The sequence below is a fragment of the Eretmochelys imbricata genome, chromosome 11 (assembly GCF_965152235.1).
Source record: "Eretmochelys imbricata isolate rEreImb1 chromosome 11, rEreImb1.hap1, whole genome shotgun sequence".
Classification (NCBI taxonomy): domain Eukaryota; kingdom Metazoa; phylum Chordata; order Testudines; family Cheloniidae; genus Eretmochelys; species Eretmochelys imbricata.
This window is the reverse complement of record NC_135582.1, coordinates 69426612-69454138: the sequence shown is the minus strand read 5'-3', so window position 1 is coordinate 69454138 and position 27527 is coordinate 69426612. Positions and strand designations below refer to the sequence as shown.

The following is a 27527-nucleotide window of genomic DNA, read 5'->3' as shown; positions in this document are numbered from 1 at the left end:
ATGAGAACTCTTACTACTGCATGTCTTATATTTTGGTGTCTTGAGAATGTATTTAATTCTCCATCAACAACTGTAATATAAAGATTAGAGCATATAGAATACCAATCAGTTACTCCTTTTAAAATATGTCCATAATACAAGAACAGGAAATCACTCAAAATTTGAGGGTACATTTAAAATAAAAGTAAATGCTGATTATTAAGCATGTAACTAACCTGTGGAGTTCAGTGACATGGGAAATCAAAGTTAAATACTGTAAATGTATTTTAAAAGATACTTGGTAGAGAGTCCCAGTAAAACAATTGGTAAGTTATGCATACCTGAAGGAGAGGCAATCATATCTCATGCTATACAAGCAGCCCTGGTAAAACCTCCGTATTGTGTGGGGTGAACTGTCACAGCAGCTGCAGGGGAGGAATGCCTACAAATTCCATTAATGCACAAAAGGATTTTGGTGTAGCAGCTAAATAAATGTATCAGTTTGACACTTTGTACTACGTATTCAGCTGCATTGGCTCACGTTTTGAAAAACAGAAAGCATGTAAAGATGAGTGTACTGGGGACTTGGCATACCAAATATGCTAATATGGTACATATTAGCATAATTGTTAATTAAAATTAAAACTTTCTCTCATACTTTTTCCTCATTTGTTCAGTAGTACAAGATATTCGGTTACTGGCATCTTATGTGACCTGCAAATGGAAAAAATAGTTTGTGCATTTTTTGCATCTTTTAGATATATGAAGCCTAAACTTTTTTCTCTTCTAGATCACAAAATAGATATTAGATTCTGCAAACCAATCTACCTTACTCTTTTGGAGAATAAGTGAACTAGACTTTTGTAATATTGTTCCCTTCAAGTGCATTTGTAGCATTTTTATCCAGGTCTGCTTGTGTCTTTGAAGACCAACAACTTCGGTTTTGCTTAGTCACCTCTGATCTTGCTTTTGGCATAGAATGTGGAACATATACGTAATTAAAAATTAATTTCCAGCTATAGTAACTTTCCTCAGAATTTGCCAGGAAGAGACTGGGACATTTTAAGCAAGCTAAATTCATCCCCTCACAGAATAAAAGTGTTAAATAGTGAATAGATTGAAACCTCCATCTGATTTTAGGCTATGTCTTTAGTGGTTTTATTCTCTGTATTCAGATTTAGAATTATTAAATGACAGATAGTCCAGGGTTGGGATAGAATTTGATAATACTAATAAAACAAAATTGGGCATGTTCTTCTATGGTTCTGCATTTAACCCTTAACAGTGTGTAAGTTCGTGCCAACTAATTTTAAGGATTTAATTAATCATGTAGCTGCTTTGATTCCTGATTGCCCTTCAGAAACTGATATTTCTTGTCTTATACAGTACACCTGCAACACGCACCAGTAACATGATTCATATTTAATGATGAGACACAAGTTCTTGTACCTTTAAAATGTCAGAATGCCTTATACTTTAATAGTATTCCAAAATAGATTCTTAATTTGAAACTTACGTATTTTGTCATCTTTTCATATTTAAAAATCTGCGTATTTCCCCCTTTAATGTTTATGGATCTAGTAGAAGTAGAATATTATAATATCCAAAATTTATCATGGATGTCCATATAATGCTAGCAATGTGACTTAATGAACTGGTGGATTGTTGAGCCTAGCTTTAAATTAAGACATCTGTCTAGGCACCTCTTTTGTTTCTTGCCTGCATACTTACACTGCAATGCGTTTGAAAGTTGCTGTTAGGTTGGTCTTAATTCAAATTGTATACCTGGAGAGGTTTTAGACCTGCGGTGTAACATGGAAAATGGTACCATTGTATCTTGCCAACATTTCAGCTATTATTATATCTGAACTGTTCTCATGCTCAGCCTGAGTTAATAAATCTGAATTGCCTAGACAGTAGGAACAGGTTGAGAAAGATGATCTAATAAAATAAGGGGTAAGCATGGAAAAAAATTTGTTTCACACTTCATCTGAAGCAAAAATCTAACCAAAAATGCAGTATAAAGGGCTGGTGTGCACTGAAAACTGACATTACAGAGCTGTCTCTCTCAGGCGTTTGAAAAATCCACTCCCCTGAGGGACGTGGCTATGCTGACCTAACTAACCCCTAAAGCAGACAGCACTACATTCTGGGGACCTAGCGGCTGCCTCTTGGGGAGGTGGACTGACTGCTGTAGTGAGTGTCTAAGCTGAAGTGCTGCAGCTGTGCCTCTGTAGCATTTTAAGTGTGCACATAGCCAAAAGGTAGTGTACAGTCACTGCAATTTTTAATTAAACATACTAGAGTCCTAATTTAAGACTGCAAAAAGCACAGATATTGCCACCTCTTCTCCCAGGTTTGGGGTCCCAGTCCGCAAAGTTTCTTAAGCCATGGTTAACAGCTGATTCAGCTGGACTGCTTGCGTGTCTACACTTAAGCATGTGCTTGCATACTTCGCAACGTATAAAAGTGCTTTCTTTGAAGTAACTTCTCACTGTACTTACATATTTCTTGCCTTCAGGACTCCCTAGCAGAAGTTGAAGAGAAATATAAAAAGGCTATGGTGTCCAATGCACAGCTAGACAATGAAAAAACAAACTTCATGTACCAAGTAGATACCTTGAAGGATGCATTGTTAGAGTTAGAAGAACAGCTGGCAGAATCCAGGAGACAATATGAAGAGAAAAGCAAAGTAAGTATGAACACTTCTTGAGAAGCTGAAAGTTGTTTCAAAAAATATCTTCAGGGAAGAGACAATACTTTTTTTTAAGGAGAGGGGGATGAATCAAGTATGTAGAAATCTACCCGTTGAATAGCGCTCATTAGCAACTTGGCTGCCTTTTTTGCCTTTATCTGCCGGCACATGAATATGAGATTTACATTTTATAAGTCAATATCCAGGATATGGTGACTTTTTCGCATACAAGCTCATCAGTATAGCTTTATGTATTTCATTTGCATTTTGACTTAGAGAATATCCAAAAAGCCTTTCTGACTCCAGGAAATGTTATCCCTAGCAACGTTTGAAGGCTTTCCTGTTTCCTCTGGGACACGGTTACATACAAAGCTTAATTCAAAAGGCCATAGGAAGGTTGTGTGAGAAGTACTTCTTAAACAAATTAAGGCATTCATGGGCTTAACTATTGAAAATATACTATTGACTTGAATCACTGTCACCTCACTGAGGTGATGGAATGAGCCTCACTGAGTTAACTTTCGTGCAAACTAGTATTTCCTTAGGGATTATGTGGTAACTTCTCAGGAGCTAAATCTCTGACTCATGAGATATTGGTTAGTGTGTCCTCCATCATGCATAGCTCTTGGTAAATGGTTTGCTTTTGAAATTTCACAATAAGGACTGGCCACATTGGAGTACTCTACCTTTTGAAAAAGGTAGGTTCCATTCCTAGTCATTATCTCTGAAGTCAGCAGGGCTTGAGTGCTGTAAATGATGTGCACTCCCCCTGCCCCAAAACCCACACCACCCAGTTTATTATGGATCAGTGTCTATATTGAACATTTGGCTCGAAATAACCCAGTCACAATCTGATTTCCTTCATAAGAGACACACCACCCAGTTTATTGTGGATCAGTGTCTAAATTGAGCATTTGGTTTGAAATAACCCAGTCCCAATCTCAGACAAACAAGCTTAAAATTGAGATACTGATACTGCCTCATCTGTAAAGCACTTTGAGATCTGTGTATGAAAAGCTCTAGGTGGTATTATTATTATGCATGACAAATAAATATTTCCTTGCCTCTCCAGGAATTTGAGCGGGAAAAGCATGCTCATAGCATATTGCAGTTTCAGTTCACAGAAATCAAGGAGACCCTGAAGCAAAGAGAAGAAATGCTCGAGGTATGTAATTACTCCATTGTGTTTAATGTGGTTGTTTGATCCATGTGTTCCAAACTAACAGTTAGAAGATAGAAGGCTCAGACAGGAATGGGGAATCTTAGTCCCTGCCCCAGATTTCTCATCTGATGCAGTACTGTAGGTTCATTCTGTTAGACCTGAAATGGTTAGGGCTGATAAAACAAAAATATTTCAGAAGTACTGTTCGTAGTTGGATTTGTATGTTACGCTGTCTTTAATTTCTCAGAATAAGTTGTTATGCTCTGGGCTCCTTCTTGTGGAGAGGCTGGAAGAAAGAGGACAATGGCATAAAACTCAAGTAAGGATTCAGAGCAAGATAGTTCCAGTAGACAGGTGTTTGTCGTCATACTAAAGATGAGAGGTTGGCTGTCCCTAGCAGGGTAGGTTTCAGGAGTTGCATTCATCTCTTTGAATGAAAACAGTTGGGTATGGGAGCGATGCATGTAGGTAGATTGTTGTATTTTAACACCTGATTTCATTGTTCTTTGCATCACTACAATCTTGACTTTTTCTTCTGATTAACCCTTTACCTGCTTTCTGTCTCCTTGTGTGTCCCTGCCCCTCAGGAAATCCGACAGCTGCAACAGAAACAGGAGAGCTATATCAGGGAAATTTCTGATCTTCAGGAGACGATAGAGTGGAAAGACAAAAAAATAGGGGTAGGAACGCACACAACTTCTGAAATTTGCTCAGTTTCACACTGAGCTTCTTTAGCAGACTCCGCCCCTGCAAAACTTCATGAATGAAATATTACCCTATACAATGTGACCCATAATCTGTCAAATATACTCTTTACATTGAATTGTGGCTTTAACTTAAAAGATAAGGTCCAAGAAAATGCTTATCTTCTGGCCAGATTTGAAAATTCACTGGAGTTCATATAACATGGTGAAATGTGTGCACGCCCATCATGGATATGTAGAACTAAGAAAGGAGTGCCCTTTAGTAAAATACTGGCTATTCATGATGTGGTTTCAATGCTGAATGGAATTGGTTTTCTATTCAAATTTATTACCTTTACTCTTTTAAACCATAACTGCACTGTGGGAAAGGAGAAAGTGGGCTTGTTTATAGCTCCTTGGACTCTTGGGATGAAAATCTTCATATTTCCCCCCACCAGTGTAAATGAAATGTTAACTCTCAGTGGCACTTCTAGAGAGAAATATGGTAGTCAGTGACAGATGAGATGTGAGAGACTCATTTCTTGGGTGGACAAAAGAAACCTGGCAAGTCGTTTGTCCATGATGTTGTCCAATGATTTATGGCAATTTGAAACCCACAATTTAGAATGGTCAAAATTTCACTACAGCTGAGAATTTTATAAAAGTTTGTATTGCATGCTGCATACTTGAGGTATATACACTATTTCCATGACAGACTGCAAAAGTTCCATGGACGCCACTGAGATCTGTCAGACCAGCTTTCATACACTTTCTTTAATGTATTTTGATTTTAAAAAACACACCCACACAAAAGTACTATAGGAAATTCAAAGTCAAGAGTATAAAAATCTGTTCTTAGCTGCCTCATTGTATCTAGTTACTGAAAAATCTAATCCCAACACAGTACAGGCTATCAGGGATTGAGTATTTATTATGAACTCCCCAAACTGAATCTTTGGATTAAATTATATATTTACTGGATTTAAATTTTTTATGAATTTGTAAATTTAGCCTTTAATCTTTTAATTTTCTCCTTTTCGTGCATGTCATTTCCGTTAATTTCTGAATAACTGAAACCTGCTTATTCTTTTTTCTAACTTGCCTTACATAGTCTCTTCTCCTTTCTTGTTGTCTCCCTGCCTTCTGTCTGTTTGCTCTGTGAACGCTCAGGCGTTAGAGAGGCAGAAAGAGTTCTTTGATTCCATAAGGAGTGAGCGGGATGACCTCAGAGATGAGGTGGTTGTGCTGAAGGAACAACTGAAGGTATGCCATAAGAACAGAAGAAACTCTTGTTGCTAAAGCAATTAAGTAATCAGTTGCTGGTTTCTCTTCTGGTGCACTGGACAGAAAAGCTGGTTCCAGCTATCCAGCACTGATAAGCCGTATGTACATGTTGCTCTCATTCATTTCAAGAATTTGCTTCTTACCTATCTCTTCTGTGGTTGTTGGCACTCCTAATATAGTGAATATAGGCGAGGGGCTGTTGTCCAAGGAACATGTCAGATATTGAGCAACAGAGCTACTTTAAAAAGGTGATCAGATCGGTTCTGTCAAAACTTTGAACAAGGCACATTCTCATTGCTTTTGTTATGAAGCAACCACTGCTCAAAATATAAAGGGGCAAGAATGTTCAGCTAATTGTAGTGTTTGAACACCAGACTTCAAAATGAAAAGGAGGACTTGTGGCACCTTAGAGACTAACCAATTTATTTGAGCATAAGCTTTCGTGAGCTACAGCTCACTTCATCGGATGCATGCTGTGGAAAGTGTAGAAGATCTTTTTATACACACAAAGCATGAAAAAATACCTCTTTGTGTGTATAAAAAGATCTTCTACACTTTCCACAGTACGCATCCGATGAAGTGAGCTGTAGCTCACGAAAGCTTATGCTCAAATAAATTGGTTAGTCTCTAAGGTGCCACAAGTCCTCCTTTTCTTTTTGCGAATACAGACTAACACGGCTGTTACTCTGAAACCAGACTTTAAAATGTTTCTTCCTTATCCACAGAAACATGGAATAATCCCAAATTTGGAAGTAGCCACCAATGGAGAAGCTTTAGATGGTCTCGATAATGAAGGATATTCAGATTCTACCAAGATTACTCCAGGGGCGACTCAGATCTTACAGACAGCTGGGGATGGGACACTAGGTAAGTGCTCAGGCTCCACTAGAGCAGTGATACTCAGACTCTGGCTTGTGAGTCGCAAATGGCCCTTCAATGCGTCTCCTGCGGCTCTTTGCAGCACGTGATATTAAAACGCTGGATGCTTTTACTATGTTATTAATCTATTAAGTTATCAGCTCGCACTGTTTAAATATGAATAGTACTATAGTAAATTAAACAATGAATTCACACTACTGTGGTTCTTGTGGGTAATGTTGATTGCTAATTTGGCTCCTGAACCCCTGAGGTCTGAGTATCACTGCACTAGACTTTTCCATCTGTCTAATCATAATTCATTCACTTTTGTTGCTTGGAGATTGAGCATTCATTATTTAGACAATTAACCAATCACGCAGCTTCTTGAATCACCTCCTATGCCTTTTTCTGCTTATTGATTATAGTTGCTTCACTTCAAGCATATCATGACATTTTTCTGTACCTGCAAAAGGAGCTTTTATTGTACATTCCCTTTATTCTGCACCCTGAGAAAATAAATGGTCATGACACAAGTATAAATACAAGATGAGTAGCAGCTTATTTAGCTTAATATTAAAACCTGAATTTAGGAATGTCCTCAACCATCCTACTGTTGCTTTGGTTATTTTTTCTAACACAGAGAATTAAGCTGAGAGAGAACCAGAATAAGAGAATTTGAATTCATATATGTAAATTTAGTGTATAAATTCTGTAACTAATGTATTATTTGAGAACCATAAATGTCTGCTGAACAATAGTTCAGTGTGCTGTTGCAAGACATTTTAACATTTGAATTCTTAATATCTAATACTGTTAAGTATAAAGCAATTTATATTGCTGGAAATTTTATAACAATGATATGCTCAGCAGTGTGTACAGGAAGTATACATTATGTATGTGTGTCCTCAGACCAGGAGGAGTCTAATTGGTTGGCAAAGATTCTGACTTTGGTGCAATTATGTTGTATAGTCAGAATCTGAACTCATTAGCTGTTGAACTTTCCACTGTCTCATTATGTTCATGGAAGAGGAGAAAATACTGGATGTTTACTTCTAAATTGAAATACTAGCAAATCTCAACAGGCAGCCAACCATTTAACTGGAAGTGAGAGTTTTCTCAGATTTAGCTGTTGGCAGCTTTTTCTCATTCCATTGGGTGAAAACAATTTGAAACAACAAAAACAGGATATGAGAATATTTAAAAGTTGTATCTAAAACTTTAGTCTGTTCTAACGTATTCTGATTCTATGGAAACAGGTACGTCATTGGAACAAAAGCTAATACCTGACATTAAGTGCTGGTTAACACCTGCTTTTTTGCTCCTAAAGTGCTGCAAATTGGAAGAAAAGTTATATTTTTAAACAATACTTGGGAAGAAATATTGTCCCTTTTGGATGGATGTAGTGCCTGAAAGAAGCGCTAAATAACTGAGCTTCAACCTTGTGGGTTATGTCTGATATCCATGCATTCAAAACATTTGCCTGCCAATCAGATCCCATATTCTATAACACTCATTATACACACTTATTTATAAAATAGTGTCTGTTTTTTAAGTCAGTAGCTATAAAATATTGCTGAGTATTAGGTAAGTTATTTGGTTGTAATGCCATCAAACAAACACAGCTTGGCAATAATAATACAGTATAGAGCAATGTGAGGGTTAAAAATATGGTGATAGCTTGTACTTGTTAGCAGCAAAAAACCCTCTACCTTTGTCTCATAATCTTAAATCTGCGAGTTTTGTTACATTACTATTAATAAACTGCACTGCTTGAAAAATGTTCATCTCATTTATGAAAGCTGTACTTCATACAGCTTCAACTAGAGAAATCTTTAACTTATCTGATGCCAGAATCAGATACAATTCTTGCTTTTGGGAAAGCGGGGGGTTCACTGATCAGAGAATTTACTAATTCAATTGCTGCTTTGCCTCACGTAATTGGCAAAAGCTGATCTTTTATTAACCGATTCTTTCAATTCATTTTCTCTTTTGGGTTTTAAGTGGGGAGGTAAGTGTTACATGTTTAACAAATTTAAGTAGCCACCCCTTGGTGTAGTCCCTTCAACTTTCTCAATGGTCTTTTAGGCAGAGCCAATGAAGTGGAGATGAAAGATGAGATTTTGGAGGATATGGGGAAAAGAGAAATCTTGCAGAATACTGAGCATGAGGAACACAAAGAGGAGTCTGAGGAGCGGGAAATTGTAAAGGAGTGTACGGAGATAAAGACATTGCATGCTGATGAAAATACAGAGGCAGAGAAAACCATGGAAGACAATGATGTCACATCAACAGTGATGTTAAGTAGTGGACGTGAGGAACAAATTCAAAGCCATACAGAACATGTTTCAGGAAATGTTTCTTCCACTGAAAATAGTGATGTAATTGAGTTGAGAAAGGAAACAGAATCAGGAGATGATAGCTTAGAAGCCCAACAGTCTGGTAGTAAGGAATCTGAACATAGTAGTGATTTAAATCACTTGACTAATGAGAATTGGGAAACGGGTACACTGAAAAGTCAGGGTATTGAGACTCCTCAGGGAAGACCTACTGACTTAGACATAGAGCAGGAATCTGAAAGACTTGCACAAGAGCAGAAAATAACACAAGAGGATTTTACAATTTGCCAGCGAGAAGGCAGTAGTGAAATATTTCAGGAAGCTCTTGATTTTGTGGTTAGCAGCCATGCATCAGCTTCTGATCAGTCAGGATCACCAGAAGATACAAGAGCAGGTACAGGTATTGAAGAATCACATGTGGAGGCTCGCACTGAGAGTCTCTGTCAAGGAGAAGAAAGCACTGAAAATGAGGTTATGAGTAGCTTGGAGAAGCAGCTTGATGAAGACGAAGCGTACATAGACAGAACAATTGGTAAAGGAGAGGATGGTAAAAATGACAGTGATACAGCTGAAGAAGAAAATAAGACTGGAAATACAGTTCAGAGTCAGGGAAGGAAAGAAGTAGATCCTGTGGAAGAGGAGGGAGAAGCAGCATGTGCAAGTGAGGTCACACCAGATACAATTGTAAAAGAACAAAAAACAGATGAAACACATACTCTATCCACTTTTTCAAAAAATGATCTGATATTTGCAGAAGAGGAAGGAAATATGCAAGATGAGGCAGAGAATGAGAAGGATATTGCTGAGAGGGGACAAACAAAAGACACAGGAAAGATGGAGGAATTAACGGGCATGTTGGACGTTCAACCAGATTCTGAAAACAAAAGGGTGGAAGAGGAGGAAACTGTGGTATCCCTAGGTGAATTTACAGAGGTAAAAGAGGGTGTATCGCATCAGACAGAGCAGGACCAAGATGTTGTGAAAGAAATTCAATCCCAAGAAACTGTTTTAGTTACTAGTCCCAGCGATCATGAAATTGAGGAATCAAACACAGAAATGTGGGATGAATCTAGGAAAGGAAAAGGAAGTAGAAGTGAGTTGATGGAAGATGAGAGAACACAGGTAGAAACCCAAACAATTAAGTGCAGTGAAGAAGTAAAGAATAATCCAATACAAGAAAAAGATAAGACTGTAGAAAATGAAATGCAGAAAGTAGTTAAAGAAGTGGAAGATGAATCTAGACAGGAATTGACTCAAGATGTCAGTGTAATTATTGAAGAGAAAGTTGATGATAAAGAGGCATCAGTGGAAAGTAGCGAGAAGCTGGATCTTCCAGACCAGCAGCATGATAGGTTTGTTTCTGATGATAGTTCATTGCAGAAAATCACAGAACTATCACAGCAACTTAGTGAATCCCTTGAAGGCAACACAAAGGAAATGGAAATTCAGAAAACTGTGTTAGATGATGCATGTCAACTTAGCAGAAAAGAAGGGGATACAAAACAAATGGGAAATGGGAATGAGGAAGATGAGAATAAAGGAATAGACGAGCAGAATGAATTACAAGAAGTTAAGAAACTGGAAGTTGTTCCAGATGTTGAGGAAGATGCTGATTACCTCAAGACACAGAAAGCAGAGCTGGATGAGAAGTCTAATGAACAAGTTGAGGTGGGGGGTCAAGAGGAGGAAATAGTGGAAGATGATGGTGAAAAATTTGATTTTGATGATGAATTAGGGCTGATATTAAAAACTCCCGGAAAGCATGATGCTGAGAAAGTTAATACACAAACGTTGGAGGAAGTTAGGGAAAAGGAAATAGTCACAGAAACTGCCAAAACAGGAAAAGGTGAAAAGGAGGAAACTCATCAAAGCAGAACACAGAGTGTAGAGAATGAGGGCTTGGTTACTGAAGACAATGCTAGTACCCAGCAGGAAAAAGAAAAGGAAGCTGAAGAAGCTGGTCATTTGCAAACTGATACATCTCGGTCTGCGGCTCCAGAAAAAGCCTGTGATCTGGTGGAGGACGAAACTGAGAATGAAGCAGTGTTAGACAGCAATAATATGGAAAAAATAGCTGCTGAATATTCATCAGAACAGGAGTTAGGAAACTTAGGCAACACTAGGGATGAAAGCAAAGAGGATATGCAAGCTAGTAGAAGGGGCAAGGGTAGATCTAAAGAAGACTGTGTGATATCATGAGTTCAAAATCGAGGACCCAAATAAGTTACATACCATTTGATCAGTTTCAATACAAAAATGCATTTTGCACAATAAATCCGACTTTAGAAATATTCTTTAAATTCCTCTGTATGCAAGTCTCATAGTACAGTGTCAATCTATATATGTGGACATCCATCCAAGTTGCTTACTGCGATACATGTCCACCAGAGATTAAACATGTAGGTTTGTTTTTAATCTCTCAGGTTTCATATTTTATCACCAAAAGAAGAAGCAGCACAAATGTACTGTTCAGATTCACATCGAGTTAAAATGCCTTTAAGGCAGATATCTCCTGCCAAGGGACCTTAAATATTGCTCTTATTTTCTAGACTAGTTTTAAGCAAATTAGATGTTTTGAATGTACTTAAATACCTGCCAGAGGTCTGTTAGGTACATCACCACTTTATGGTAACTATGATAAAGCAACTCTCAAGCATTGCAGAACTTGTAATAATGTCCAAACTTCTTTGTGAATACCTACAGGTTCAGGAACCAACTATAACAGCTAAAAATAAAAACAACATATAAACCCACTTTGTGTATGATTTTAGTATGAACACATTCCAAAGCATGGTATATAGGATAAACACACAAAATGCCAAAATATTAGTAAGGTCGCTGTGAATCTGCTTAGTCTGCACACTTTGAAAGAACAGTATAGAGTTTAAGAAAGTAAAACATAAATGTTTTGACCTGTTAGACTTCTGAAAGGAATAAGTGTATACATGTTTACTTAATCTAGGCACTTTGCACCAGAATAAGCCTTCTACATCGTGTCTCACATGTACTTTTTCATTATTTTAGGATTGTTTTGGTACACATGCTAATGTGTGTGTAGATTTTCTGTCAAGTACATTTTCTTGCAAAGTTAATAGTATTATAAAATATCTATTTTTCTTAGAGGAAAGTTTGTTTAAATTGCATTTCCTTATTACATTGTCTTTTTTGCAAAAATATGGTTATGAAAGAATGTTTTCTTATCTCTGAATATACTTTTTCCTTCCTCCCTGCCAGGATGAAGTCAATTTTGAATGTCTTAATCTTTTTGAATGTCTTAATCAGATAATTGGTATTGCTCTTTATGTACTAGTGCCCATGTAGCCAAACCTGCCTTTTTGAAAATACCTCTCAAAAGCTAGATTGCTTGTGATAGCCTGAATATAAACTGTAGAGAATTGTCTTATTTGCAAATTTTAAACCAGCTGGGAAGAAATGTGTTTTTTGCAAAAGGAAACATTCTTTTAAACTTGTTTTAAGCAATGAAAATCAAAAGGGAATGCAAACTCAAGGTTTTGGGCGGTCTATAGCAAGATATTGCTTGTATTGCTGTTACAAAATTAGTAGAGTGCAAATAGATTGAAAAGATTCAAGATGTATATCACAAATGTACTGAGCTGTATATAATTGAAATAAACATATTTTATACTTTAAAATACCTGTCCAGAGCACTGCTTGCAAACCTGCATAAAATTCAGTCTAAACTGATAAGAGATTCTAAAAGCTTTTTTTTTGTAAAAAGGCATTGCAGAGTGGCCTCTCAAACGCTTTATGTATTGTAATTTCTCTAAACGTCTAACTTCTTATTGACCATTTTCCTCCATGCTCATTATAGGTAGTAGAATTGATGTTATTTAATTCTGCTAAGAAACCTTGACCTCCACATCCCAGGAACTTAATATGACATTACAGGAGTCAGTAATTTTAAACCTACAGTGCCTTTTACATGGCTTCCTTTCTGACACTGTGATGGCAGCTTTGGTGCAGTTTCTATGAAAATGTGCAATCCTTAAGATTGAGGACAATAAATGTTAATATTGGAATATAATCATTACACTATTAATCTGATGAACTGCAACAAGTCTTCAAAGCACCTCTTACTGTATAGTACAGTTAACTAGTATGAAGATTTTTTCATTGCTTGAATCTCAAATGGAATATAAATAAATGTGCTCACTAGACTTTGTCAGTAATTAGGAAGTCATTTATAGTTATGTGTTAATGATGCCTAATCCACTGAAGCATATACCAGCACTTGGTATGTCTGGAGACAACTTGTTCATAAGGAGAAATGTTATTTAAATACTTCTGACATAATTATGGGAAAGTTAATGCTAGTTTTTCATTAATATTTCAGTTTATTTTCCTCTGAAGCGTGTGCACATCTGTAAGAACTTTTTAGAACATTAGTACAGGGCCAGGGAAACAGATACAATTATGACTCATTTAATAACTTGGTCATATTGTCTTCTGTTTTTCCAAATTTGGGCACTCTCTACACTGGATATTGGCCATGATTTCAGCATTCGGTGGCCAGCCATCAATGTAGCAGAGTTTTTACTGGTGCAGCTACATCCGTGACTGGCCACCAATTGCTGAAATCAGGGCAAATACCCAGTGTAGACAAGGCCTCTGAGTTCTTAGGTCATTTTCCGATGTGAATCTCCACTCATTTTGTATGCATGCTTTGGGTTATGTGCACTGCATGAGTGTGGTTCCATGCAGGCAAATCATCTTGAAAAGAACCACAGATAATAGGGCAAAAATGGTTACTTACCAGTCCTCCAAGATTACACAGATGGCACCCAGCAAAATGTGCACTGTTATATAGGAAACGTGACTTCCCAGTATGTGTTTATGTAATAATGCCAAAGATTAGAAAAAAGAAAAGGAGTACTTGTGGCATCTTAGAGACTAAGAAATTTATTTGAGCATAAGCTTTCGTGAGCTACAGTCATCCTTCAGTCAACAAAAGTACAAATTCATGGAGTAAACTCATTGACTCTTCAACGAAATTCTATAGTTTCTTTTGTATGTGGGGCTATTAAGTGATCAGAGCCAGCCTTTGGGGCCCTCCAAAGCCAGTGGCCAATGGCTCCAGTTTATCTGGGTATCTAGCAATGGCAGCGCTAGTCTCAGCTTTCATATAAAAAACCAAGTTCCTAGTACTCTTCTTCCTAAAACTAGCCTTGAAAATTAGACTCTGAATTTTTCCTAAAGATTCATGGTTTACTTGCAGTCCTCCCACCACCACCTTTCAGCTGCCACGCTGGCCTTTCGGGTACACATAACCCATGGTTTGGGGATGGTCCCAAACCCAAATGAGTTCACAGGTCAGGGGGAGCAATACTGCCCATGCTGCTGCTGATGGCAGTAGGACTCCTGCAAGTTCTCCCCCTTGGTTTCTTGCAACTGACCAGCTACATTGCTGGGCAGCCACAGCAACTTCTGGCCACAACTGAGATAGTTGAATAGCTTGAGACACCACATAGGTTAAACCTGGGATGGAGGGCAAAGGTATCTTGTCTCCAGGTCTCAGCTCTGGCACGCCATACAGATGCCTTAGTCAAGTCCCAAACTCTGTTTTGGTTTTCACCATCAGCAAAATGGGGATACACTGTACCCCGTAAAGTAGATAATTAGCTACCACATATAAAAGGCACCATAGAATTCAGTAGAATGGAGTAATACTCCTACTGCCCCTCAGACACTTGGCTTGTTAGAAAACTGCAGCATTTCAAAATAAAAATATAGTGGATTTTTCTTCACAAACCCCAGTACAGGCTCCTCTTCTATGCGTGTGAGGAGGGGTGGAGAGGGGAGAACATAAAGAACTTTTTACACACACACAGACACACACACGTTTTGTTTGTACCTAGAAGAACCATTTCGCTTGCCCTTCCACAAATCCTCACACCTGCACAAGACTCATGTGATTGAAGTAGACAGGAGTCCATTATGTTGCGAGGAGTGATGTGAAAAACTGCTTTGCAAGTGCCCCCAAAAAATGCAATGGGTAGCTCTAAAAATAACTATGACAATTAAGTGCTTCCATTCTGGACACTGCAGATATATTTCAAACACAAAAGGCATATGTGTACCATACTGTAAATACTGTGGTAGTTGTGTAATAATTGTGTATATATGTGTGCATGGTTAAATTTAGCTTCCAGAATTAAATGGACCATTTGGCAGGTGGGGCTAACTTTAAAATGGGACATTCTGTCCTATATTAAACCTCGTTCTTTAGCAGTTTGCTTTCTGGGTCTTCTTCTGATGTTTGACTTCCAACCCTGTCTCCAGCCTTGAAATATTTTTCCTTGCTCTTCTGTTCTTTGGCTTTGTTTCCATTTTTCCTCTATTTTCCTTCTTTAAGCAGGGTATTCTGCTCTCCACCTCCCTTTGCTTTTCAGCCACTGTATATGCACATGTGTTTCAAACCAAGTTATTTATTTTGCAGGACTTACCACAACGTGTCATATATGGGTAGTCGTCCGTCCCTCCCTTCTTCTCCACCCCCACTTTCAGTTTCATATCAGGAAAGTTTTGCTTTCCCAAGAAAGTATACAAAATGTGGTTTCACATAGATGCCTGGCTACCACAAAGATGGGTGTTCTTGAAATTCCCTGTGTCCTGTCCATTTCTTGGGCAGTTCTGAATGCTGAATGCTTTCGTACAGTAGATGTACAATGGTGCTGAACTGTCTGTCTTATGATATGTGTGTTTGTTGTATCAGACACCACAGATAAAAAGGTGCATTTTCATAATCTTAGAATGACCTCTCTGACTGTAGGCACACCACCGTGATGAGTCACTGCATTATCTCGAATCACCATTGTTCGTTGTAGATTTGCCATATATAGAGGCTTCCATTTAAAAAGTCAACGTTTTCTCATTTACCATATACTGGTATCTCCAATTCCACAGTTATTTCCTGTGTTAAGAATAGTATGTCAACAAAGAAAAGGGTAATAATTTAGGGATGACCTTTTCCATATATAAGATCTAAAAAGGCCTACTATCTTCATATTTTAAAGAATTCAAAACATACAGTGTAGGTCTCTTTACACAAATTATATCCTTAGGAATATATTCAGTAAAAACTATAACAGATTGTGAGTTGTCAATTGCAAACTCTAAGAATGTTGAGTGTTCCGCACCTATGTTTGGCTCTATGTAGCTGACTGCCTATCTGTAAGGAGTGCTGTGGTGGTGTAGCTGTGTTGGTCGCAGGATACTAGAGAGACAAGGTGGCAGAGGTAATATATTTTACTGGACCAACTTCTGTCCACTCTGTCTCTCTATCTGTAGGGAGGACAAAGTAATATATATGCTCTACAGAATCAGTATAAAACAAAACATTGAGCAGCTTGTAGAAAGGAAAATCCTGTTGGTCAAATTCAGCTGCTCTAAAGGAATACATTTTTCAATGTATTTTGTTCAGTATAAAGGTAAAATCAACTTGGTGGTAATGTAGCTCCACAGTTCATAAAATCACTTGTTGCATAAAACATATGGCACCTGCTGAAACGTTTCCCTTTGCCTCAAAGGAAAGAGATGAGTGTTTGTTTACTTCAGTTTTCTTTTCTCAAAATTATCTTTTTAATTCTGTGTGCTAGCTCGTATTTGTATACTGATCCCTATTGCTTCAAAATTCAGTTCTAACACAGCAAATTGTCTAAGCTAACAATCTCCTATTTATATTCGACCTGAAGGACTAAAATGGAGAGAACCACTTCACCAAACTTTATTTCTTTAAAAAAAAAAAAAAATCACACAGGCAAATGTTTTACTAGAGATAACGAAAGAAAATGTTGTAGCCAAGCTACTTAGTTACAAAGATTTTAGTAAAGATTTTAAAATGTTAACATATGATTAGCAATGATTGCAGGTGTATATAATCTCTTGTTAATGATATTAAATTTTAAAGATTTGTGAGATTTTTGTGTTGCAGTTGTGTTTGACCCTAGAGTTCTTGCATGCTAACCTAAAATAGAAGATTAGCCTGTTTGCATGCAGCTGGGTGCTGCTACTGAAGTGACAAGCATGCTCAGTGAGAATGACATAACTTCCTTTGGCTGAAACCCCTTCCCAGTCCTGTCTGTGACCTCATTTCCTGTGGTACGTGCATAACTACCTTCATCATTAGTTTCACTAACCTTCACAATTCTTTCTTTGATTAAATATATACCCTGAAAGATGTAACTTAACTAAGTCAGTACTGAGTTCTCTCTCTTCTCTTTCAGACAGACTGAAAAAGCTCATTGGTGAACGAGAATCCTTGCTAGAACAGGTAATTAACATATTTCAGTATTGCTGGATGCCTGGTAAAGCAACATGGTGAGGCGGAGATTTACAAGAGAACAAAATACTCCTATAACATAAAGAGCATAGGCGATAATGCCCAACAAAGCATAGCAGCTGCTGCTTTGCTTCCCTTCCTGTGTTCAGTGTTTTTATTCCACAGGAGCTGGGTTCAGCTTTGTACACTGGAGATATATTTATGGGGATGGGCGTAAGGCAGATTTCTGCCAAAAAACAGTCATAGACGGGAAAGGACACACTCAAAAACAATCTTCATAAAAAACTTTATCAGGATTTTGAACAGGGGATTCTCTCTTCTCTCCCCCCACCCCCACTCCTCCACCCCAAATGGACTAGTTGCATGTGTTACAGGGCTAACTGCACTGTAGACCCCTCCTGGTCTCTTCAAGGGTGCCTCATTCAGGTCTCTGGCCTCACACAGCCACCTTTCTTGGGATGGAATCATGCTTTTCTCCTACTCCTACTCAGACTCGGCCTTGCACTACAGTCCCCAAAATTAACCATGATTATCTCAACAGGCAGTTCTGCTTTCTCGGGAAGCAATGATGGTGATAAACAGTGACCAGACAGCCTTCTTAAAGCAAAGTGCTTAAAACAAAAACATCCCAGAGAAAACAGCCCTTTAAACAGTAAACAGTCTGCATGCTGGCCTGTCTTTGCATAAGGCTTATCATTAAGGCTACCATTTTGTCATGGATTTTTTTAGTAAAAGTCACGGGCAAAAAACAAAAAATCATGGAAGCAGTGACCTGTCGTGGCTGGGAGCTGCAGGGATCCCAGTGGCTGGGAGTGGTCCCCCTGCAGGTCTGTCCCCACACTACCTTTAAGGGCTGAGAGCTGATGGGGAGTCCCCCTTGCTACCCCGGCAGCAGGGGAGCTATGGGGGGAAAGGGGACCTGCTAGTGATGGAGGCTGGGGAGCTGTGGGGGGCCTCCCCCAGCTGCTGAGCAGCACCGGCACTTGGGAGCTGCAGGAGGCCCCCCCCCTGTGGCCACTGACCAGCTTCAGAGTCCATCTGCCGCTGGCGACTGGGAGCTGTGGTGGGGCCCCAGCTGCTTGTGGTGGGTGGCAGCTCGGGTTGCAGCTGGTCAGTTGCAGGGGGTCCTGCCACCCTGGTCAGCTGCGGGAGGGTCCCCCACTGCCCACAGAGACTGGTCAGCTGTGGGGGCCTCCTGCTGCCGGCAGAGGCTGGTCAGCTGTGGGGCCCCCAATGTCACGGAGGCCTTTGGAGGTCACGGATTCCGTGACTTCCAGGACCTCCATGACATAATCTTAGCTTTCCGTGAATGTGTGGGAAGCCCTACTTCAGATTCCCTCTGTGTCCTTGGACAGCTGCTGACAATCTTTGTTTCACAACATACAGTTTAGAAGGAAAAATGCAATAGGAATACAATAGCTGGGTAAATGATCGCCAAATTATTGATGGTGAAACTATAAATCATAAAATTCCAAGGTAGGATAAAGATTCCTGTCAGTTATTCTCTTGAGACCTTTGGGACTATTATGATTGTTCATCTGCATTAACTCATGTTGTAAAAAATCTGACTTTCTTTAATTTGCATGTAGAGTATAAACTTCATTACCAATAACTCTGTCCCCTCAATGTTACGTACTAGTTCTACTCTAGAATCTACACCCTGTTACGCAAATAACTTCTCATGATAAACAGTGCTGCAAAGGAATTTGTAGGAGACTACTTTATGACAAACGGATATTTTGAGACAGATGATTTAAGTATGACCATTCCTTCTGGCCAACTGAACTTTCGTGGGGGGCAGTCTGTACAATGATTTGGACCACACTCTGTAGAGACACTGAAATTAATGAATTATTTTGGGACTTTCAGATTAAAACACTAAAAGGACAACTGGAAGAGAAGCAGAAGAATGACAAGATGGAGAATATGCAGTCTGAAGATGAAGTTCTTGAGAATGGGACAGATATGCACATGATTGATCTCCAAAGTAAACTTAATTTCCATTTTAAGAGTAAACTGCTATGTGCGGTATATTGGTTTACACTTGAGTCTTGAATTCTGAGTCTCTGTTACTTACAGGCTATCTTGTCTGTCCACTTGTTCAATTCATTCTTGTTACGTTGATAGAATTTTCAGTGCAACGGGCAGTTAGATAAGATTCTACAGTAGGTGCAGGAGGGGGGTGTCGGTAGCGTTTTAGTTTCCGCTTTCAAGACTATGCTGCACAGAAACCTCCCTTGTATTATCAAGTAGGGCTGGGCAGGGGCTCCCTTCACACTACCAATTCTGCTCTTAGAACTGTCAAGTAATGTGATCTGAGTCGCTCCCTGCTAACAGGGACTGGAGTGTCTATGCGTACCAACTTGCATGTATAAGGGAACTTTACAGAGTATTTCATGCCAAAGCACAGAGCATGAACCACCTGCCCACCAGCCAGCCCCACATAGTAATAAGGCAACATTTTAAAGCTCCAGCATTTTATGTACTGGAGCCCTGTCCAGATGGTTCCTACATTTCTGATAACAGATTTGTAATTTTTTTTAGGAGATGCCAACAGACAAATCAGTGACCTCAAATTTAAACTTGCAAAGTCTGAACAAGAGATAACAACTCTGGAGCAGAATGTAAGTTTGCACATGGAGAGTGAGTGATAAGCTAAGAAATACAGTTCCATGATAAACTAAGGTTATGTCTACACTGCCTGACAGGTCAGACTACAGGGGTGTGAATAACAGTGCGGACCAAAGTGCTGTAACTCCCCTGTCTGGACACTACAGGCACAAACTAAAAGGTTCTCATTCGCACTGAGGTATACTCCTGGGGGAATTCTGCACCAGAAAATTAAAAATTCTGCACATGATATTTTAAAATTCTGTATATTTTATTTGTCAAAATAACACAATATAATCATGCCAGTTTCAGTTATTTTGGTAATTTATTTCAAAATGCCTACCTGTCAGCAAGCGTGTCTGCAATACAGACAACAAAAAAAGATTCCCCCAGGAGTAGAGAGTTAAAGAAATCCCTTCAACAACCCAGTTGCTGTTTTTCTGTTTGTGCTTTTGTTGGGTGTGTCACGTGCCAGCTGGGCACATTTTGGGAGAAAACTCTGCCCCTGAGGTCTTTTAGTTGATTCTCATTTTTTCGCCCTGTCCCCGTAGGATTACCATAAAGAGGTTTCCAAATAGAGGATACTGCTGGGGGGGGAGTGGGAGGTGGAGTTGGAGGGGGTATAGTTGGGGAGTGCTGGAGGTGGTATTTGGGGATGCTGGAGAGGTCCATACTAGGAGAGGATATTTGGGGGGTGTTAGAGAGAGCTGCATGGGGCCTCCCAGCCCAGACAGCCCACCCCCTCCCCACAGAACCCAGTCATGGGGCCAGACACCCGCACTCCCAGAGCCCAAAGATGTAGAGGGAGAAAGAGCATGTTGCTGAGTCCTGGGCACATATGGAGTTTCCTGCACACTGCCTCCTTCCTTTGGGGCGTGCTGGGAACTTCAGCTGCTGGGAACTCTCCAGCTCCCCCTTCTCTTGACAGTGTTCTCTATTTGCGAGCTTGGGAGCCAGGCTTTGTGGGGTACAGCAGCCTCTATGGGCGGCCAGCAGCTCTGCAGTGCAAATTCTAAGGGGAAAAATGAAATTCTGTGCAAATTCTGCATTGCACAGTGGTGCAGCATTCCCCCAGGAGTAAAGTAGTCTTGTTTGAAAAGGACTACATTAACGTGAACTATGAACCTTTCAGTTAGTACCCGCAGCATCTACATGGGGGAGTTACAGTGCAACAATTTGGTGTGCACTGCTATTCACACCCTGTAGTCCAAACTCTGAGGCAGCGCAGGCAAGCCTTTAGTCTTGTTTGCTGTAAGAAGCTTTGAAGAAATGATTGTTAGGGAGTCAGAGCGATCTAATTGTGTTCACACAGACTGGAAATACTTTCATTTACGTATCAGAAATATTATTCTATAAATGTAGAGTTCAAAACAACGATCAACTTCAAGGATCTGTATTAACAGCATTTTGAAAATACAAGAACTCTTTAGAACGTGGTTATATCCAGATACCTGCAGTACTTGACTGGCTGGAGGCAAATGGTGTGGAGTACAAGTCTGCATAACACAGTTGGATATCACTGCTCCTTATGCCTTTTGTCCTGCATAAGTCAGCCACACAGTTATTCTTCAGGAGGAAAGAACGGCCCTACTTAGTCACTGGTTGTAGAGAAGTTTGCTCTGTTTAACTTTCAGTGTAGGTAAATTACATTTTTTGTAATACATTAAAGCATTTCCCCATATCGTTAGTAGAGTATTAGAGAAAAATATGGACAAGCAACCTGGCGTTACCAGTAACTGACATCTCTGTGTCATAGTTTATTTCTCAGAACATGCCCTTCATTCTAATAAGAACACAGTGTAGACTCCCAACTTCACTGGGTTGCCAAAGGAAAGACAGGATTTGAAGTTATTTTACCTGTACAGAGTTCTTAATGGTATACTTGCTTTTTAACCTTAGGTAATACGGTTGGAGGGTCAAGTAGCTCGATACAAATGTGCTGCTGAAAATGCTGAAAAAATAGAAGATGAACTGAAAGCTGAGAAACGCAAACTCCAAAGAGAGGTAATTTACTGTTACAACATTATAGACAAGCAAATTCCGTTTCTACAGAGGAGAAGCAGACACATCTCTGAAAGCTATTTTCTCCAATAGTTGCCATTGTTCTTGGGTTACTGCAAGGTAAATGGCTACTTTTGTGTTGGTCCTGTTAATCGTGCTGAAGGATGTGTCCAGAATCTTCAGACTCTTAGATCTGGTTAGTGCAAACACAACTGTGACAACTCACAATAGCACATTTCCCCTGAACTGATCACTGTAACTGACTCTCAGGAAACGTCATCTTTAATGCCTAGCATCTCTCTCTGGCTTGGTGCTACTTGGTGCTACATATCCCAGGGTCGTATCCTTCAGTACAGCTCTACTTCAGTGACAAAGTGTCATTTACAAGTGTCAAATCCAAATGGTCATTTCAGTCAGCATACATGAGACTTGAGTAATTGGTGTTTGTACTATAAAAAGTTACAAGTGTTGGCATACATGTCCTTTAACTAACTTCATTAAGAATCAGTTCTCAGTTACAGCTTCTGTTTTTGTACTTTCAGATCTTTGACCGTATTGAGATGTGTAAATGAGAAATGAGTGGGAAGCTGGGAATGCTGGCAAGGGGGTATCAGAGGTCATGTTCCATTATTTAACCACAGTGACACAGAATCAACAATAAAGGACATAGAAGATAGGCCACACAAGCAACTTCACATGTTTGGCAGAAGTCTAAATTTTATATCAACATTTTCAAATTTCAGTGCTTAAAGTCAAGCACTTAAATGGATTGACATTGCAGCTACTGAACTAGTCTTCCTTGCTTGTTCTTTTGAACATGTCCCTCAATGGGCTCCCCATACATGATCACCTCAGATTTAAACATCTTGTCATCACCTTCAAAGTTCTGTATAATTCTGCCCCTTCTACTTATCTTTTGTCAAGCTTCATATTGTCCACCCCTCCAGCCCATCCACCGCTCCTCCAGCCCTTGTCTGCTCATTTGTCAGTTTTACACAATAACCTCTGTGTCGCCTTCATTGTGGCCCTTTCTGCATGGTGCAGCCTCACTGATCTCATCCACAGTGTCCCTACTCTATCAACATAAGGCCTTCTTAAAAGACCCATTTCCTCCATGCTGCCTATAATGAATCAGTGACTTTATTACTTGCTTATTGATGTTCCTGTTCCTTTTCCCCAACGCACTCTCTACTTTTGTTTTTATAGTGTGAGACCACTGGACCAGAAACTGTCCTTCATGAGTGTTTGGGAAGTTGGTGCTACCGTAAGCTTACTGTATAGTAAGCAAAAGTAGTAATATTCAGGCACCTAAGTAAATGGCCTGAATTTCAGAGGTGCTGAACACATACTATTCCTCTTGGAGTTTGCACTGACTTGAGAGAGAATGAGGTTTGCTCAGCATCTCTGAAATTAGCGCTATTTAGTTGGTGTGACATTCCCCAGGGTAGAATGTGGAGAGTTGAACAGCAGAGTCCCCTTAACTCTAGCCTGGGGTGCCTTTTACGCTGTTGTGCTGTCAGAACATCCATTCTTGGCCTGCTCACACAGCCCTCAGCATGCAAATTCACTCCCCGCTAAATACATGAGCACGCTGACCAGTCACTCAGGAATTACATATAGGGCGACACCTGCAAATTTAGTCCCAGATTTTCCACCAAAAATGAGCATCTTGTGCTGTCCACCACACTTCTGAACAATTCAAGCTCATAGAAAGTCCATCGTTGCATCAAAGGAAAAGGATAAGGGCTTATCCCAAAAAGAGTTTCCCATGCACTTCAATCCAAACACACTGGTTAAGATACAACAATAAGCAAAGTTTAACTACAGAAAGATAGAATTTAAGTGATTACAAGTGATAATGCATAAAAGTTGGAATTTAATTACAAAAGAGAATAAAAGAATAATAAGCAAGCTAATACCTAACTTAAAAAGCTAACTGAACTTAAAAGCAAAGGTTTTGTCTTACCATACACTGTTGTAAATTTCACAGGCTAGGTCTCCTTGCAGCCTAGGACCACTCCCTCCTTAGCTCAGTTCTTTGAGATTCATTATGTTATGAGCAGAGAAATGGGAAAAGGAGAGGTGAAGTCAAGCATTTTCTTCCCCCTTTATAACTTAATTTCTTGTGCTAGAAATAGCCTTGCTGAGTCGTGGTGACACACAGTCTGTTGTGGAGGTGAAGTTTGAAATGTTCCTGTGATGCAATGTAAATTGCTTATTCATGCCTTCCCTCTCCCCGCCCCCCCCACCCCCCCGTCCCACTCCCACCCCGGTGGGAGAAAGGTCGCATAAGTATCTGCTTGTTTTTAACACCTGGCTGGGGCCAGTGTCTCTTTGTCTCTGAAAAACTGGTTTGTGGGTGTTACCCAGAATTACAATATATTTCAGTAACTATCATACAGTAGAATCTCATAACTTTACACATAGTGTTGCTACACATATTTCAATGGAATAATAATGTTCAGCAGATTATGACTTTTCAAATGATACCTCACAAGGTATACTTTGTACAAAAGTTATCATAGTCTTGTAAAAGGGGTGACCATAATATTATAGACCATCACACTTGGATTCAGAATCTGAGGTATGTTAGTTTGGAAAAATGTCTTATGAATAAAATACACTGTGTGGCTTTCAAAGTAATGGTGCAGGCAGTTGCTTAATTTGTCAGAACTTGTTGAAAATCTGTCAGGACCTTCTGCTTGTTCTTGTAGTGAGGTTGCAGCAATATGGAATTCAGAATAGAATTAGTGTTAAGACACCCAAGCCACATTCTTTAGGAAAGCAAAAACATTTCAAAAGCTAGTGATGGCTTTTCCTTTGCTTCTTCCTTTCAGCTTCGCTCAGCATTGGATAAAACTGAAGAGCTTGAAGTTAGCAATGGCCATCTAGTGAAACGGCTGGAGAAGATGAAGGCCAATCGAAGTGCTTTACTATCTCAGCAATAATAGCCAGCCTTTACTGAAAACTACTACTTGATGGAATGAGAACAACATTGGAGAAGCTTGTCTTTGGCTGTTTGGGATGCTTTATCATCCTACCTTCTGAGAACAAAAATATCCCCAAACATGTGCACTCATTTGCTATATGCCACCAAACTGTGGTTCTCTCTACGCAGATTCAATCCTGCTGCACTATATAAATAGGAGTAGCTGATCCAAATGGCTGTGCCTGTAGATGCCTTTCCGCTCGGTATGTTTGCAGTACAGAGCCTGGACACCATTTAACAAGCACACTGGGCATCCTGTTAGTTCTTCATCCTGAAAGGCACAGTAGCCATTTTTTGCCATTTAAAATGGTGTTAAAAATAAAGAGTAAACTGGGACTTGACTTTTGTCTTGCTGAAATTTAGGGCCGGGGGGGGAGGAAGCTGTAATTTTTTGGACTTCTCATGGCAGTATCTGCAATTTAGTGACTACAGTAGTATATTCATAGTAGCCTGTTCATTAACAAAACACTGTGGAACCACGAGCCATTACAAAGCAAAACTCCTTCAGTGGAAACCATGGAAGACGATGGTCTTGGAAGCAAAAGTGACCTTAAATGACTTTGCCAATAAAACGAAGGTGATTGGAAGGATTTTTGCACCAGTTCAATCGTAAGACTGTTTTATTTCAGGGTGAATAGGCAATAGCTTCACTGAATTACAGCTTTTTATGTGTATTATTTAATCCCTATATTTGGAATTGAAGTAAACTACTTCTTTTAAAGGATGTAATAATGTTGCATAAATAAACCAGAGTAAGGCCATGTTTTAAAAAAGGTGGATTGCACTTAAGTCATTTCACTACCGTTGTTGAAGCAAATATAATTGATTTAAAAAAAATGTGTGAAGGGTTCTTCTATATCAGGAATCACCTACCAGTACCTGAGCTGTTAGGAATCTCTGTGCTTCTACAAAAGATCTACCAGTCTAATTTTTGATAAGTAGCTGAGAAGTAAAAAGCACTTTAGAATACATTGCTACATACATTTTTTCTACAAGTTCTGTAATTGCAAAACTGTTCCGTGGGTCTTTTATGAAACAATTTTCAACTTGAAAAAGAAAACATAACCAATTAAAATATCCCAGGCAGTTTTCACAAATCTAGTGACTCACAGTTAGCATTACAGCTCTGCTTCATTAGAACAGATTTATAATGTTGAATTCAAAGCAGTTACCTGAGAAATAAAGTCCAGCAATTTGTCCCCCATCCAGAGAAATTTTGTAGTACGTAAGGAATGCAGATGATTATTGTTCAAAACTCCCAAAGACTCTGTTCCAGATATAAGATTAGATATCTCTTCAACAGAAATAATTTTGCATGAATGCTGACTGTTGCAGACTCCCTTCACTTCTGTTGCTTGCCACCTACTAAGCCAAATTCAGGGTCAAGAGGCCAAATTTCTCCTTAACCTCAGTTTTAGGTTTCTGGTCCACATACTATTCTTGCTTCTCCCTCCATATTTAGAAGTTAGAATACAGGACGCTGCTGTTGTCCACTAAAGGAAGTATTGCTTATTTCTATGCTTAATTACCACCAAAGGTCAGATAAAAATGTTAATTGGATGTGTTTCCCTGGCTAGAGAAGGAAAACTCCTCATTCCATCTAAATGAATTCAGGCATCTGGCTTATCAGTGGGGAAGGAGTAGGTCAGTGTTTTGGAAGAGGGAGTTGGGATGAGGAGACTTCTGTGGTCCTAAAGAAATCAGAGGGTATGTCTACACTACGGAATAAGGTCGAATTTATAGAAGTTGGTTTTTTAGAAATCGGTTTTTATATTCAAGTGTGTGTGTCCCCACAGAAAATGCTCTAAGTGCATTAATTCAGCGGAGTGCTTCCACAGTACCGAGGCTAGAGTCGACTTCCGGAGCGTTGCACTGTGGGTAGCTATCCCACAGTTCCCGCAGTCTCCGCTGCCAATTGGAATTCTGGGTTGAGATCCCAATGCCTGATGGGGCTAAAACATTGTCGCGGGTGGTTCTGGGTACATATCGTCAGGCCCCCCTTCCCTCCCTCCCTCTGTGAAAGCAAGGGCAGGCAATCGTTTCGCGCCTTTTTTCCTGAGTTACCTGTGCAGACGCCATACCACGGCAAGCATGGAGCCCGCTCAGGTAACCGTCATCCTATGTCTCCTGGGTGCTGGCAGACGCGGTACGGCTTTGCTACACAGTAGCAGCAACCCCTTGCCTTCTGGCAGCAGATGGTGCAGTATGACTGATAGCCGTCCTCGTCGTGTCCGAGGTGCTCCTGGCCACGTCGGCTGGGAGCGCCTGGGCAGACATGGGCGCAGGGATTAAATTTGGAGTGACTTGACCAGGTCATTCTCTTTAGTCCTGCAGTCAGTCCTATTGAACCGTCTTATGGTGAGCAGGCAGGCGATACGGATTGCTAGCAGTCGTACTGTACTATCTTCTGCCGGGCAGGCAAGAGAGGAGGATGGCTAGCAGTCGTACTGTACCATCTTCTACCGAGCAGCCATGAGATGTGGATGGCATGCAGTCCTTCTGCACTGTCTGCTGCCAGCCAAAGATGTAAAAGATAGATGGAGTGGATCAAAACAAGAAATAGACCAGATTTGTTTTGTACTCATTTGCTTCCCCCCCTCCCCTGTCTAGGGGACTCATTCCTCTAGGTCA

General features: G+C 39.7%; 1 protein-coding gene across 1 annotated transcript in view; it reads left to right on the top strand.

The window, feature by feature from the left end:
- Positions 1 to 26321, top strand: part of LRRFIP1 (LRR binding FLII interacting protein 1) — a 188002-nt gene extending 161681 nt beyond the window's left edge. The window contains exons 14-23 of the mRNA XM_077829480.1: positions 2501 to 2671; positions 3747 to 3839; positions 4424 to 4516; positions 5690 to 5782; positions 6529 to 6670; positions 17241 to 17287; positions 19166 to 19283; positions 19841 to 19920; positions 21806 to 21910; positions 24745 to 26321. Coding sequence (XP_077685606.1) covers positions 2501 to 2671; positions 3747 to 3839; positions 4424 to 4516; positions 5690 to 5782; positions 6529 to 6670; positions 17241 to 17287; positions 19166 to 19283; positions 19841 to 19920; positions 21806 to 21910; positions 24745 to 24855 — 1053 coding nt within the window. The 3' untranslated portion in view covers positions 24856 to 26321. The remainder of the gene's footprint in view (positions 1 to 2500; positions 2672 to 3746; positions 3840 to 4423; positions 4517 to 5689; positions 5783 to 6528; positions 6671 to 17240; positions 17288 to 19165; positions 19284 to 19840; positions 19921 to 21805; positions 21911 to 24744) is intronic.
- The last annotated feature ends 1206 nt before the right edge of the window (positions 26322 to 27527 follow it).